The sequence below is a fragment of the Petaurus breviceps genome, unplaced genomic scaffold (assembly GCF_028583685.1).
Source record: "Petaurus breviceps papuanus isolate PSGF00001 unplaced genomic scaffold, PetGlider_PUasm1.0 90352, whole genome shotgun sequence".
Classification (NCBI taxonomy): Eukaryota; Metazoa; Chordata; class Mammalia; order Diprotodontia; family Petauridae; genus Petaurus; species Petaurus breviceps.
This window is the reverse complement of record NW_027187228.1, coordinates 590675-607056: the sequence shown is the minus strand read 5'-3', so window position 1 is coordinate 607056 and position 16382 is coordinate 590675. Positions and strand designations below refer to the sequence as shown.

Sequence of the window (16382 nt, the reverse complement as noted above, 5' to 3'; positions counted from 1 at the left end):
ACTGCATTTCTCCCAGGTTACATTGAAGTTCATGGGGCAAGGTGTGGGTGTGGGTGTGGTCTGGCCACTGGAGGTTGCCTCCTTGCTGGGGGCTGCACTAGAGGATAGGTAGGCTGAGCCGCTGGTGGATGCCTGAACCACACTCAAGTGCTGGTTCTCCACACCGGAGTCTGAGGGCTCCCTTCTCTATGTAAAGGCACAATGGGGGTCCTAGTGTTGGCACTTGATTGCTCCATCACCCTAGAGGTCAGGATCTTCCCCTGTTTCCTGAGGTGGGGCTTGCCACTGGCTTTTCAGGCTGTCTCCCATCATGTACTGGTCCCCTTCACCCACAGCAAAAGGGACCTTTCCCATTACTCACCCTAGCGTCATGAGCTAAAAAACTGCTGCACCCAGTCATTCTGCTGGCTCCACTGTTTCAGGAATTTTCCTGAGGTGGCATTTTCTGGGTTTTCCAAAGTCAGTAGGGGAGAGTGAGAGCGATTTACTGCTTGCTCCACCATCTTGGCTCCCAGAAGTCCCCTAAAGACAATCATTTGGGAGAAAGAATCTTTAAGACCCTGGGGTCACTTTCTCTGTGAGGAAAGGCCAGTCTAGACTAGGGAAGAGGACCATTTACACAGGAAGGATTGGAGGGATGCCCAAAGCATCCAAGTTGGGGGGGGGGGGTTCTCTACATCTCCTATGTATCTGACTCCAAAGTCAATGGGATAGAGTCCAAGAGACAAACTTTGAGGACAACTGATACTATTGTAGAATAATTAAATTGGTCAGGGACAATGACTGTAAGTTCTGGGAGGCAAGGGATCATGAGGGAAAGAATGTTAGAATTCACTTAGAGAATGCATTTTTTCCAACCCCTTCCTTTGTTAAAAGAGGAAATAGATGACCAGAGAGGTTAAATTTCTTCTGCCTTCCACCCTCATCTCTCTCTGAACTCTCATTCTTCAAGAACTAATCTAAAGTACACCATTGCTTCCTCCATCATTTGGCTAAATTTAACAAGAATTTCTAATATATCAGAGAAAAGTGGAAAGACTTACATGCGCTGTTGCTGAGTGAAGTGAGCAAATGCAGGAGCACATTGTTCCCAAAAAGAGTAACATTGTGCAATGATCAGCTATGATAAACTTTACTCTTCTCGGCAATGCAATGATCCAAGACAATTACAAAAGGCTCATGATTGAAAATGTCATTCATATCCAGAGAAAGAACTATGAAGTCTGAACGCAGATGGAAGCATTTTTTTTTGCTTTTTTTTTTTTTTCTCTCTCATGGTTTTCCCCCTTTGTTCTGATTCTTCTTTCACAGAATGAGTAATGTGGAAGTATATTTAATATAATTGTATATGTATGACAAAAAAAATTTCTAACGTATCTGTTGTATCACGCATTTTGCTTGGGATATAAAGAAAGAACTCAAGTTGTGTGTACCCTCAAGGAGCTTACTTTCTTCTGAGGGTGGGGTTGAGGCCAGTTACAAAGATCTGTGATGTCAAAGGTTTGGGATAGTCCCTCCAACAGGACACATAGTACCACTGCATAGATTCCATAGATTCTATGGACCAAATATACCTCATCCCACAATGGCCAATATTCTGGTGATGAGTTCTTCTGCCCTTTGCTAGGGCTAGATCTGTAACTGGTAGGACTTCCTAGCTTAATAGGATCAGTCTAGAGCCTGGGCTTTCCTGGCAAAACCTTTGAGAAACCAGTTACCTCCACACAATGATACTATACTGGAGACAAAAGTTACTGAAGGCTTTTATATACATTCATTTTAATAGTGACATAAAAAAAAGAATTAGAAAGGGCAGTGTATAGTACATGTACATCTGGTTTGAGGGTAAAAGTAAAGAACTTGTATCTTATCCATGCCAAAGATACCAAGACAACTTAGAAGAGGGTTAACTAAGAAGTTAGCTCTGTCATTCTAAATGGAACCTAAATTAGGCCCTCCACTCTTTCTTTACTCTTGGGATTTTATCATCTCCCAAAGGTTGAATGATCAACTCTATGCAGATGATTCCAAGATCTAAATATCTAGCCTATCCTAACTTCTGAGTTGCAATCCCACATCTGTAACTCCCCATTCCATATTTTCTAACTGGATGTCCCCAAAAGATCTCATATTCACTATGACCCAAACAGAACTCATTATCTTCCCTCCCAAACTCACCCCTCTCCCTAACTTCACTGTTTTGATCATAGACACCATTATCCTTCCAAGTCTCAAAGATTCTCAGTGAGGATTATCCTTCACTCCTCCCTCTCACATAGTCAATCAGGGGGCAAATCTTGATATTCGTCAGAATTCCTCAGACATTCCACAGCATCCCTGGAATTAGGCCCCTTGTCTTGGCTCACACAGACAGCACTTTAGTCACCTCATCTCTTGCCTGGATTATTGTAACCACCTCCTGATTGGTCCCTCTGCCTCACTTCTTTTCGCCTCAACAATCCATCCTTCCCAGCTGCTAAAGTCATTTCCCTTAAGGTTCAAATCTATGTCATTCTCCCATTTAATAAACTCTTGTGCCTTCCTATTACTTGTAGGACAAAAATATAAACTCTTTTGCTTGGCTCTTAGAGTCCTCCACAATCCAATGAATCCTTCAGGCCTCATTGTACATTACTCTACTTCCCATTTAAGGCCATCCAGTCAAACTGGTCTTCTCTCTGTTCCTTACATGGGGCACTTCATCTCCTGTTTTCATGCTCCATGCCTAACACGCTTTCCCTCTTCATCTTAGTCTCATCATATCTTGCTGGTTCATCAAGCACCATCTTCTACATGAAGCTTTTGCTGATTCCTCCAGGTGCTGATGCCCTCTCTCCCTAACTACCTGGTATCTAACTTTGCTATTGTTGTTGTTCAGTTGTGTCTGACTTTTTGTGAGATCTTGGACCATCACAAGTCAGACCCTATCTAATATGAGGAGTTCATCTTCTGATGTTATATCCTTCAGCATTTCAATACTGTCCTAGGGGTTTTCTTGGAAAAGATACTAGAGTGTTTTGCCATTTCCTTCTCCAGCTGTTTAACTGATAAAAACTGAGTGAAGTGACTTGCCCAGGGTCACACAGGTGGTATGTGTCTGAGGTCACGCTGAAACTCAGGTCTTCTTGATTCCAGGCCTGACACTCTATTCACTGTGCCATCAAGTTGCCCATATACATATATACATGCATACCAATAAAATTAGGGAAACTTAGAGACTCTATAGGTCAATATTCTTCAGTTTTAGGCTTCAGATCTATTTGGGGCAAAAATCCACCAAAGTTTTGCTTCTAAAAGTCTTATCTTAGGGATAGGGAAGCAGAGGCAAGATGACAGAGTAAAGGCAGGGCCTTACCTGAATTCTCCCCCAACCTCCTCCAAATGCCTATAAAAAAGGTCTCTAAACAAATTATACAGCAGCAGAACCCATGAAAAGTAAGAATAAACACATTTCCAGACTAAGACAACCTGGAAGGTCAAGAGGAAAGGTCTGTTGCACCAAATGGAGAGAGGAGCACAATCAAGAATAGACTGGGCCCCACCAAACCCAAAGCAGGCCTCAGGGGACTGAATCACTGGAAGATGTGGTGCTTTCCAGACTTCTCATCCCACAAACACCAAAGAGAACTTTAAAAGTCAGTAGGAAAAGTCAGTCAGACATGGATGAGAGAGGAGCATAATCCAGCTCTGGCCCCAGCACAGTCCCCATTCCAAGAAACCAGGAGCAGGCCTTGGAAGTTACTGAAACAGAGGTGGTGGTAGTAGGGGCAATGGCTCCTTCTGGAGCTCTCAGCCCACAGATGGTAAAGAGATCAAACAACTGGTCAGAAGGAGATTACAGGGGTTTCTTTGCAGGACTTTGTTGCTTTGCCTATACTTGGATCTGGGTCACAATCCTGGGTGGCAATCTTAGGGTGAGGAAGAGCACTGGCATAGCAGAACTTGTGGCAGCAGTGGAAAGGGAATCCTCCTCACAGTTCCAGCACAGAAAAGAGGGATTATGGTCACTCACAATCCAGAGTACAGGCCAGGAGAGGAGTGAACACCTCTCCTTAGATCATACCACCTTGGAAGAATCGAAAACTTACAGGTCCTTAGAAGTATCTCTGAAAACAGCTGCACAAAACTCCTGAAGTTTGGAACTGTATGCCCTCCACACTGTAATCAGAGCTCTAATTTAACAAAGAGTTAAAAAAAAGTCAAGTAATATGCTGGAAAAATGAGCAAACAATGGAGAAAAACTCAGACTATTGAGATTTATTTTGGTGACAAGGAAGATCAAAACATACACTCAAAAGAAGAAAACAAATTCAAAGCTCTTACATGCAAAACCTCCAAAAAATATATGAATTGGTCTCAGGCCATGGAAGACCTCAAAAAGGATTTTGAAAATCAAGTAAGAGAAGTAGAGGAAAAACTGGAAAGAGAAATGAGAGTGATGCAAGAAAATTATGAAAAATGAGTCAACAGCTTGATAAAGGAGGGCCTCCAAAAATACTGAAGAAGATAATACCTTAAAAAATAGACTAGGCCCAATAGTAAAAGAGCTCCAAAAAGCCAATGAGGAGAAGAATGCCTTAAAAAGAAGGCAATATGGTATAGAAATCTATCTTATCCTATAGGAAAATAGAAGGGGAAGGTGATAAGAGAATATAAGAGATATATCTTATATAATATGATATAAACTGTATATACATATCTGATATAAGAGAGGGCAGATTGGAGGAAGGGTAATCAGAGGCAACACACTTGAGGAGGGACAGGGTAAAAGGAGAGAAAGAAGAGAATAAATAGGAGTGGGGGATAGGAAGGAGGGAGGGAAATAAAGTCAACAATAGTAACTGTGAAAAAAAATTGAAGTTTCTCTGATAAAGGTCTCATTTCTCTAACATGTAGAGAACTGAGTCAAATTTGTAAAAGTAAAAGACATTCCCCAATTGATAAAAGATCAAAAGATATAATCAGTTTTCAGATGAAGTAGTTAAAGCTATCTGTAGCCATATGAAATTCTAACTCACAATTGGTTGGAGAAATGCAAGTTAAAACAATTCTGAGGTGTTACCTCATACCTATTAGATTAGATGATAGGATAGAAAAGGTAAATCACAAATCATGGAGGGGATGTAGGAAAAATGAGACATTAATGTACTGTTGTTAGAATTGTAAATTGATTAAACCATTCTATAGAGCAATTTGGAACTATGCCCAAAGGAGAATAAAACCATACATATCCTTTGACATAGCAATACCACTACTAGGTCTTTATCAAAAAAAGAGATCAAAAACAAAAAGGAAAAGGGCTTATGTGTGGAAAAACATTTATAGCATCTCTTTTCTGGGGGGTAAAGAATTAAAAATTGAGGGGATGCACAACAATTGAGGAATGAGTGAACAAGGTGTGGTAAGTGATTATGATGGAATACCATTAGAATATACCATAAGAAATAATGAGCGGGATGCTCTCAGAAAAACCTAGAAAGACTTACATGAGTTGATGCAAAGTGAAAGGTACTGGGTACAAACTAACATCATTGTTGCAGGATGATGAGTTATGAATGACTTAGCTATTCTCAGTAATACTATGATTCATGACAACCCTGAAGGACATATGATGAAAAAGTCCAGTCCCAAACTTCAGGGACGGCTGCTTATTATTATGATATTCATACCTTTTTCATTTTGAGTTCTTAACCTGGGGTCTAAGAACTTCTTAAAATTAATTAATTAATTTCTAGTTTTCAACATTCATTTCCACAAGTTTTTGAGTTACACTTTTTTCTCCCTGTCTTTCTCTTATCCCCCACCCAAAAATAGCAAGCTTACTGAATACCCCATTCCCCCAATCTGTTCTCTCTTATATCCTCCCCCATCAACCCCATAACTTCCTAGTTGGAGAGGATGGATTTCTATACCCCAGTGCCTGTATATCTCATTTCCCAGTAGCATGTAAAAAACAACATTTTTTTAAACATTTGTTTTTAAAACTTTGAGTTCCACATTTTTTCCCTTCTTCCCTCCTCATCCACCCCCACTGGGAAGATAAGCAATTCAATATAGTTTGTATATGTGTAGTTACCTAAATTATTTTCATAGCAGTTATATTGTGAAAAACTAAGTATATTTTCCTCCATCCTATCCTGCCCCCCACTTATTCTATTTTCTCCTTTGACCCTATCCCTTTACAAAAAATGTTTGCTTCTAACTACTCTCTTCCCCAATCTGCCTTCCCTTCTATCACGTCCCCATCTTATTCCCTACCCCCCCCCCCTATTTTCCTGTAGGGTAAGATATCCAATTGAATGTGTATGTTATTCCCTCCTTAAGCCAAATACAGTGAGAATAAGGTTGTCTCATTTCCTTTCATCTTTCTTCTCTTCTCCTCCAGTGTAACACTTTTCTCTTGCCTCTTTTATATGAGATAATTTACCCTAATCTATCTCTCCCTTTCTCCTTCTCCCAATAAATTCATCTCTCATATCTTAATTTTATTTTTAGATATAATCCTTTCATATTTAACTCATCCTGTGCCCTCTGTGTATGTATACATGATCATACGTGTGTCCACACTCACATATATATTTATATACATATACACTCTCCTATACATACATACATATGTATGTATACATATATATACACATATATATTCCCTTCAACTATCCTCATACTGAGAAAAGTCTTATGAATTACAATTATCATATTTCCACATAGGAATGTAAATAGTTCAACTTTAATAAGTTCTTTATGATTTATTTTTCCTGTTTACCTTCTCATGCTCCTCTTGCTTCTTGTATTTGAAAGTCAAATTTTTTGTTCAGCTCCGTTTTTTTCATCAAGAATGCTTGAAAGTCATGTATTTCATTGAATGAACACATTTTTCCCTGTAGCATTATACTCAGTTTTGCTGGGTAGGTGATTCTTGGTTATAGTCCTAGCTCCTTTGGCCTCTGGAATATCATATTCCAAGCCCTTCAATCCCTTAATGTAGAAGCTGCTAGGTCCTCTGTTATCCTGATTGAGTTTCCACAGTACTCAAATTGTTTCTTCCTGACTGTTTACAGTATTTTCTCCTTGACCTAGGAACTCTGGGATTTGGCTATGATATTCCTAGGAGTTTTCTTTTTGGGACTTTTTTAAAGAGGCAATCAGTGAATTCTCTCTATTTCTATTTTGCCCTCTGTTTCTAGAATATCAGGGCTTGATTTTCAAAATCCTTCTTGAGCTCCTCCATGGCCTGTAATCAGTTCACATTTTCTTGGAGTCTTTTGATGCCAGAGTTCTGACTTCACTGTCTTCCTCCCACTCCATGCCTTGATCCTTTTTGTCCCCCCAAAAGGATTCTATGGTCTGTTTATAATTCTTCTGCTTACTCATCTTGCTAGCCAATTATTTGACTTTTGAGCTGGAAAGGAGAACTTTTGGCAGATAAAAATAAAGTTGTGTTTGAAATATCTAAAATAGAAAGAGATTTCCCAAGAATTTTGCTCTTGGGTCAGAGCATAATTATCCAAAAAAGAGAAGCCATCACACTGCAGGTCAAGTACCTAAGACTGAGTTTAGTTCATGTGATCTGAGAGCCTTTGGGGGGTCCTAAGAAGTTAATATTTTTATAATCATACCTGATTGTGATCCCTGTTATGATATTTAGACTAAGAGTTGTAGGGTACTGGGGGTAGAAACTTCCACTAGGAGTTAGGAACAAGAAGACAGAGATCTGGTTCCTACCCTTGAGTACTCCTGGTCAAGTACTGTAGATCTGGTCAAAATCTCTGTCCAAGGAGACATCCTCATTGTATGGAAAGTGTCTGCCCTTGGGAATCTTACAGGGAAATAGGGGAGACATGGTGGCTATACATGAGATGGAAGGGACTTGGATTATTTTAAAAGTATAGACACATTCTAAAATGGATGGGAGGAGGCAGAGATTAGATTATGCAAAGACAAGGGATTAGTTGTGGAATGAAGCTTGGCTGATGGAGTAGAGTACACAGTGTTCATAGGAAGAATTGAGGAGGCAGGGTGGGACACAGGCAGTTTGGAGCCTGGAAGTGATCCACAGAAATACAGTTTGAAGAGAACCCATGCCTGGCCCATAGAGTAGGTGTTGAATAAATTCTTGTTAGTTGATTGATTTACAGACATTGCAGAAAAAACACTTTAGATTTACTAAAAAAGTAGAGAATGATGGGTAGATGGAGCTGTTCAGGATAAACAATTCCAATTTGACACTTGGTGCTAAAACTAAACTCTGCAACAGAATAGGCCCGACACCAACCCATCTCCTGAAACTTCCTTCCTCAACATCCCAGCTCTTCCAACCCCACAAAGGACATGCAGAAGCCAGAATGTTCCACTAATCAGTCATTACCTTCCCTCCAATCCCACCTCAAACTTTATATAACATTTTCTTTGAAGTTTCCCTAATGGATATATCATGAGGTTACCATGTGTTTGGCATTTCTATCTCTCTACAAGACAGTGAGCTCAATAACAGCTGGGATCATGGCATGGCTAACCTCTGGACATATCAGCACAAATCCTAGTACATGAATTCTCAAAAACTAAAGAACTGATATATATGGAATGAATGGACAAATGAATGATGTATTAGAATAATATTTATTTATAGATTCCCCAACAACAAAATGAAGTTACAGAATCCAGCAGGAGAGAGAGAAAGGGAGGGGAAAAGACAAGAAGAGATGAGGACAATGCCAAGAGCCAGGAAGATAAAACTAGGTTGGAAGAGGAGCTTAGGCTAGGCTGGCAAAGCCCACCCTGTTGTTGCCCAGGTCAAAGACAGAGTAATAGTTCCTGAGGAAAACATCCCCGAGGATCCATAGGGGCTGGCCACTCTCTGAAGTCAGGTAAGTGGACATGATCCCCACCTCACAGTAGTTGCTGTCACTCTGTAGGTGAGAAGAAGAAAAGATGAGTCCATCAACCCATGAAGACACAATTCCTCTAGTAAACTGGCTTTGACTCTCTGGAAGTCAGTCTCATTGGGCACGAGATATTTACGTTAGGCTTCAGCTACTTTCTCTGGGCAGGAAAAGTTCTAAATCTCTAGAAAACCTTCATTGACCACCCCACCTTATAAGGACCTGTCCCTCCCCTAGATTAAACTGGCCACTATGGAGATAGGAAAGGGAGAGCAAGGAATGAAGTCATTGTATAGTATCATTGTTCCTTTTTCACCTCTTTTTCACTTATGTTAGAAAACCCAAAGGAGCCCAGATTAGGTTTTCTATCTTTCCATAACCCTTGAAACACACATGTGCATACACCCTGTACAGAGCACCATGCTGATAATATTACTTAACATTTGTTATTGAGTGATCGATTAATATATCACATGAGCCACATTGAAGTTCTTAGTACACTACCTGGCACATAGTAAGTATTTAACAAATGTCCTATTTATTATCTATCTATCCATCTTTCTATCTCCCTACTTATCTACCTGTCTACCTTTGCTTTGTGACCCTACAGTCCTCCAAGAGAATTTCCAAGACAGGGTACAAGAGCCAAGACAAGGAAGTTCTTCCCTGAGAAAGGACCAATCCAGTAACCAGAAAGAGCTAAGTATTGACCTTTAACCATCTCTCTCTGCTCTTGGCCCCAAGGGAGGACCTGCACAATGGACCAAGCTGCCCCATGAGACAGTGAGCTCCCCATCCCTGAGAGTATTCAAGCTGATGTTGAAGACCACTTCATGGAGATGCTGTAGCAAAGATGACCCTTTTGTGTGCAAGCTGGAGCAGATAATCACTGATGCCCCTTCCAATATTAAGAGTCTAGGATTGTATCACACATACTGGAAGAGATATGTCATAGGGGTGTATCTATTTCCCATAGCCCCCAAACCTGAGCTCTTTCGTCCTTTCCATTTCAAGGAACCTGGAGGGCAAGGAGCCAGGTATTTCTGAGAGTGTGATTGGATCCCTCCTCTAACCTACAGCTCAATTTTCACCTCCCTCCCAAAATGGAGAGGAGCTCTTCCCTCCAAGTACTCTTCCTGATCACAGGGACTACCGTGAGAAGGCAAGAATGTCTAGGTGGGGGAATGAAGGGAACTCACCGATGAAAGGATGTAGGCAGAGGGAGGAAGGGAGAAGTCAACACCATTGATGTTGAAGGTGAGGGTAGGCAGGCTCTGGATATTGCTGCAACTGACCAAGTACTGGAGGAGAGAGATACAGGAAGAAAGAGATGGGTATGGGGGTAGGTCCTTAAGAGCCTCACCAGATCATGAGCCCTCAGAGCTTCTAGAACATGTTCAGGATAGAAAATCCCAGGCCCAGGTTCTACCTCCCATGATCCACTCTCTCTATACCAGTCATTCCCCAACATTGATCAAACCATACCCCAAGCAAGGTACTTATGACTCTCAAGGTAATGCTCATAAATGGAACCAGGAGTTAGAGCTGCAGGGTTTTTAGGGGAGCCAATAATGATGATGGCGCCTTGCAGATACCTGGAACTTTAAGGTTTACAGTGGGATTTTCTCCCCACAACCCAGTAAAATACCAAATCCAAGTATAATTATCCCCATTTTGTAGATAAGGAAACTGAGGCTTAGAGAAGATGCCTTACAGCTCCTTCATCTTCCTCGGCTCCAATGTACTGCATCAGCTCAGAGAACATATCCTGGGGAAGAGTGAGGAGGGAAGTGCCTGTATCCACCATAGCTTGGCAAACATCAGAGCACCAGCCAGTAGATTCACCACCAATGGAGAACCTGAAGGAAGACAGCCACTCATGAGAGACAGGTTTTGGTGTTGTGCCTTCCTTCCTCTTGCCTGCAGTCAAGAAATTCTCTCCCATATCAGCCTCAATTTGCCCTTTGCTGAGGAAATACCATTTCTCTCATTTAAGAGAAAACTCAGATTGAGGAATTCCCAGCCATGGTTGTCTTGATGGTCCCCAAACTAAGCTTCTGAATCTACTGGGCTTCTCCCTTCCACCTTAAGCTAGGATTTGGGAAAATGGAAATTTACTGACTTTAATCCCCTTCCTGGTGTAGGGTCATGGGTCCTACATATCCATTCTCCTCACTCAACTTCCTTATTTAATGAACATTTGTAGAGGTGGAGCCTATAGACTTGATATCATTCTATCTTTGTAAAATCTATTTTATATAAAGACTCAGGATACCAACCCGTGGGAGCCATGACTTTACTCTCTAGACTTTGGATCTCTCCCCTCTAAGCCCCCATTTATCCCTTGAGTCCCTCTCCTCCTTTTTCCACCACATCTCACACACCCATTAATGGCAATCTGCCAGTAAGCTTCCTCAGTGACAGGGGTCCAGTAGATGTCTCCAGTGTACAGGCTGGTGTCCACTCCTCCAAAAGTGACTTCACCACCATTGTGAGAATTCTCATCCCTGAGGACATAGGGAAAATATTGACTTTGAGGAATAGTCAGGGACAGGCAAGGGAGAAAGGGTCCTTTACTTTCCCTACTTTCTCCCACAACTGTTTTTACTCAGCCTACTGGCCCTTATTACTCATCAGCAAACCGTTCCCTCTGCTTCACTTCCCACATGAAGGAAGAACAGAGAAGCCAAGGTGCCTCCTAGCAACCAGGGTCAAGTGGTCAGGGAGCTTTGGAGCTGACACTTGTGAGCTCATCCTAGGGCAATAGGAAGATACATTTCCTAGGTCTTTGAATCTTTGGAGGAGCAGGATGGCAGAGTGGATAAAGAAGTGGTATCCCAGGTTCAGGAAGCAGGAATTCTATTCCTGCTTATGACTAGAATGGTTATGTGAAAGTTAAGCAAGTCACTTAACTTCTCATTGCAATTCCCAAGGCTATAAATTGCACTGAGGTGGCAAGGTGGCGCTGCAGTGGATAGAGTGCTGACATTGGAGTTAAGAAGATTCATCTTCCTGAGTTCAAAACCAGCCTTGGGTGCTTAAAAGCTGTGTATACTTGAGGAAGTCAATTCACCCCATTTGCCTCAGTTTCCTCATCTTTAAAATGAGCTGGAGAAGGAAATGCCATACCATTCCCATATCTTTGCCAGGAAAACCCCAAATGGGGTCACAAAGAGTCAGACACTATTGTACAGCCACAAAAATAAGTTTCATTGGTAGAGAACTTCCTACCTAGAAACTCCCTACACCAATAAAATCTCATATCCCTTCTCTTTCCCTATCCATTGCTTTAAGTGTAATGGGAGGCTGGATTAGATAACCTCCAATATCCTTTCCAGTCCTAAACTGATGAAAAGGACAATACTCTTTATATATTGCCTCCAAGCTCTATATTCCTCAGAGTCTATGAATACAGGCAAGGAAAAGGGGAAGAATTATGACTGTAAACCTTTTTCTGGCCTAGAGCTTCCTCAGACTCCCTATTCAACTAATATTCCACTGTTGCTCAATAGGCAAAAGACTTGTCTCAGGACAGTCTCCTGAACATCCCCCTCACCTGACTAAAATTATCAAGTTGATCCAGGACCTACTCCATCTCCATCAATTAATCCCTAGAAACCCCCTTGAGGGCAGAGACCACCTCTTAGCTTCCTTATATCCACCAACCTCCACCTTCATGGCAGGTGTTCAATAAATACCAATGAATTCACCAATTTCCCTATTGGGAAATTTAAATTTCCTATTGGGTGGGGTGGCTAGTGGCACAGTGAATAGAGCACCTACCCTGGAGTCAGGAGGACCTAAGTTCAAATGGGGTCTCAGACACTTAACACTTACAAGCCATGTGACCTTGGGCAAGTCACTTAACCCAATTGCCCTGCTTTCCCTCATCCACAAAAAAAGGGGAAAAAATGATAGATTTCCTATTGGGAGGGGAGAGGAAAGGAAAAAGCCACAGAGGAGGTCGTTTATTTTTTTCTGGGTGTGTGTCACATACCTCTTTAGAGGTCTGATGAAGTCAGTGATTCCTATCACAGTATCATATTTTTCAGTGCATAAAAGAAAATTTATAACATTATAAAACAAAACGATTATATTGCAAAAACAGTTAGATATGTGTACATATATGGAAATATGTGTATGTGTTGGTATAGATGTTCATAAACCCAGGTAAGAGTTTCTTAGAGAATAGAGAATTCCATAGAGAATTTCTCCAGCTGGGTTCAGGAGACCAGATAGACTCAGGAGGTGGCTGAGGGAGCAGAGGAAGGAGTAAGCCAAGTCACCTACCCGCTAAGGTAGAAGGCAAAGACAGGTTCATTGAGCAGGTCCTCCTGCAGGAAGCCCTGCATGACAGTGGTGGCCCCACCAGAGCTGATGGAAGGATAGGCCAGGCCCAGGATCCCATCGAAATTGGCATACACAAAGCTGGTGCCAGGCTCAGTCTCACTCAGGCCAAACTCCTGGTTGGTGATGGAGATGCCCTGGATCTGTAGGGGTGGGGGATAAATCCATTAGGAAGGATTGATGCAGAAAAAGGTCATAGGGACATTAGCTTTTGCCCCAGTGTCCTACAGATAGCTTAGTCTCCCTAACTTACTGAAGCAAGTGAGGAGAGGCCACCCAGACTCTGTCCTGATGTAGCTCTCTTCTAGTGACCAGGGGTTAGAGAAAGAAGTGTACATTGACTTGCTATTCATACTCCTTAAGGTTCCTATAGCCAGGATAAGCTCACTGCAGAAGAAGAGGGGGGCAGAGCTTCCTCTCATTTATGGTCAGTTTCTCCACAAACTTGAAGAGAACCTTAGACCTCAGCTTGCTGCCTCTGGCAGCTGGATCCCCACATGTTCCTGCTCCCAGGTTTTCAAGCCTCATAGCTGGAGCTGTGCCCCCACCACTTATGCATGCCCCTTTACCACATTCTCCCCCATAACCACTCACTGTCACAGTGTCATAGCCAAAGTAGCCAGTAAGACTTCCTGTTCCATACTCAAGAGAGAAGGTCTGGTCACTGCTGGAGAAGGTGGAAGAGTCACTGGGGTTGAACTGGGGATGAGTGGCTGCTCAGACAAAGAGAGGATGTCAGTAGATGCTAATAAGTCTACATCTCCACCCCATTTCCCACTTCTCTGCACTGTGGTGCAGAAAGAGCATTCATGGGGTCAGCAGAACGGGTTCAATTCTCATCTCTACTATTCATTAGCCACATGACTCTGGGAAAGTCATAAAACCTTTTAAAGCCTCACATTCCTCATCTGTACAATGGTGATAATAACATCTGTATTCCCTATCTTATGAACTGTCTATAAGTCTATTTGCAGTTAGAGTCTGTTATCATGTGGCTCACTATTAGTATTACCACTGTCTCTGATGGCCCTTATGTGGAATCACCTATTCACCTCCAGATCTCAGACTGGGGCAGTGAAGAGTTTACTACTAGAGGGGAGAGGCAGGTCCCTTAAGAGTTGGGGTTTAAAGAAGACTGCCATATATTTTTCCCTTTCATGTCTGTTCTTTTATAACTGTAATTCTCATATTTATTCTTTAACAGTGTCCTTTCTTCCCTTTTCCATTTAACCTCTAAGGTCTCCTCCAGCTCTAACTCCCAGGATCCAAATCCTGGCCATTCTTCAGGACCCAGTTCAAGTGTTGATTCCCATGTGAAGTCTTCCCCTCCCCCAAACTCCCCCAGCACTCACTGTTGGAACCTTCCAGTCTGACACCTAATGATATTCTGTCTTTCGGGTGGGGTTCACACCTGTGATTCTGGGGTGGGTTCCTCTTGAAAGTGAGGAAATTGCCTGAAATTTACAGGCTTTTCCATACAGCACTTAGCACGTGCCTAGCACATAGTATGCTATTAATGCATCCTAGCTGACCTACTGATTGAGAGTCTTGAAGAGTTGCTTTGGGTCAGTAAGGACAATTTGCTGGTGGCCACATAGTCAGAAAGCAGCAGAAGGAAGATTGGAATCCGGGCTTTCCTGAATCTATACAGAAGCCTTTGGAAGTAGGGGACCTTAAGGTTCCACAAACACCTCCAGTGATGGGGGGGCAGCAGCTTCCTCCTATTTATCTCCACTGTCCCTTCTCATCTGCCGTCATGTCTTACCACACCTTCCATTCCTTCCAAAATGGTTTTTCTCCACATTCCTATTTCTGCCCAATAACCAGATCTACAATGACCCAAAGGCAAGGATATTCACCAGACCTAGGGCAGGTCTCTGTATGTCCTGTCTACCTTGGAAGATTGCAGAGTCAGGACCAACTCTTATCCTTCCCTTACATCCCACCCCATCCACAAGTACACAGTAGGGGCATCATAAAAATATGTAGGTTGGACTAGAATAGAATGAGATAAAAATTATTCTTGTCAGCTCTGCTTTGGGAGTCCAATGTGACCAAAAAATTGACAGTCTATTCTGACCCTCAAGTTCACCCCCAACAGTCCTTCCTTGCCTCCTTTGAAGTAGGTGCCATATATTCTGTAACTGACCACTTGTCCCCTCCCTATGCTCCCTCCACCAGGGGTACTCACTGCAGGCCTCGCTCTGGCAATAGACGGAGTTCACCCACAGATTGGAGGAGCCAGTGTCAAAGAGGACTAGGAAGTTCTGGGCTGGGGTCCCGATGCTGATCTCCCCATAGTAGGACATCTAGGGAGGAAAGTTGGGTCAACACACTGCAGAGACCTGTCCTGTACCTGGCAAGTAGTAATTGCTTAAGAAATGCTAATTGTCCTGTAGAGTGACACCATTCCCTGCCCACCTAAGGTCTGGCAGCATCTAGCAAGGCTGGGATGGAGGCACAGTTCCATTCTATCCTTGAAACCTGCCTTCTTCTTCAGTCCCCAGCCACAGAGTCAATAGAAACTCAGGGATGGAAGGGTCTTCAGAGACCATCCAGCCCAACCTATACCTGAAAGATGGTTTCTGTTAAGTACCTGACACATAGTCATATAGTCTTCACTTGAACAACTCTGGGAAGGGGAAACCTGATTGGCTCAGGAGGCTTTTAGAGAGCTCAATGACAGGTTGAATTTTTTAACCCAAGTCAAAGACTTTACATTTATTCCTCTTCAGTTTCACCATACTTCACTTGGTCAAGTCCTCTAACCTGCCAAGATCTCTGTGACTCCTGATTCTGTCATGCAGCCTGTTCCTTAGCTAGTCTCATCTATCTTTGTGTCACCTACCCTTGCAACAATATGGCGGGACACATCTTGAGTTTCAGCATGGTCACCCCCATTAAAATGGAAGATGCCTCCAGGAAAGAACTTTGTCCCTCTCTGCCAAACTGGGAGTTTCCTGAGGGTGGAGGAGAGCATGTCTCCTTTTTCTCTCATCCAGGACCCTCCCCCCAGGAGATGCTCATCATAGCTGACTGGCACACTCTGAACTGTGAATCCCAAGAGGCCCAGGAGAGCAGAGAATCAGCCTTCAGCCTGGAGAGAGAGAGAGAGAGAGAGAGAGAGAGAGAGAGAGAGAGAGAGAGACAGAG

The 16382-nt window shown here is 42.6% G+C and overlaps 1 protein-coding gene across 1 annotated transcript in view; it reads right to left on the bottom strand.

Moving 5' to 3' along the window:
* Positions 1 to 8624: 8624 nt before the first annotated feature.
* Positions 8625 to 16382, bottom strand: part of LOC138177221 (gastricsin-like) — an 11277-nt gene continuing 3519 nt past the window's right edge. Inside the window, exons 3-9 of the mRNA XM_069108300.1 lie at positions 15421 to 15538; positions 13824 to 13942; positions 13173 to 13372; positions 11267 to 11389; positions 10597 to 10741; positions 10082 to 10183; positions 8625 to 8909 (exon numbers count right to left, since the gene is read on the bottom strand). Of these exons, the coding sequence (XP_068964401.1) occupies positions 8754 to 8909; positions 10082 to 10183; positions 10597 to 10741; positions 11267 to 11389; positions 13173 to 13372; positions 13824 to 13942; positions 15421 to 15538 (963 nt within the window). The 3' untranslated portion in view covers positions 8625 to 8753. The remainder of the gene's footprint in view (positions 8910 to 10081; positions 10184 to 10596; positions 10742 to 11266; positions 11390 to 13172; positions 13373 to 13823; positions 13943 to 15420; positions 15539 to 16382) is intronic.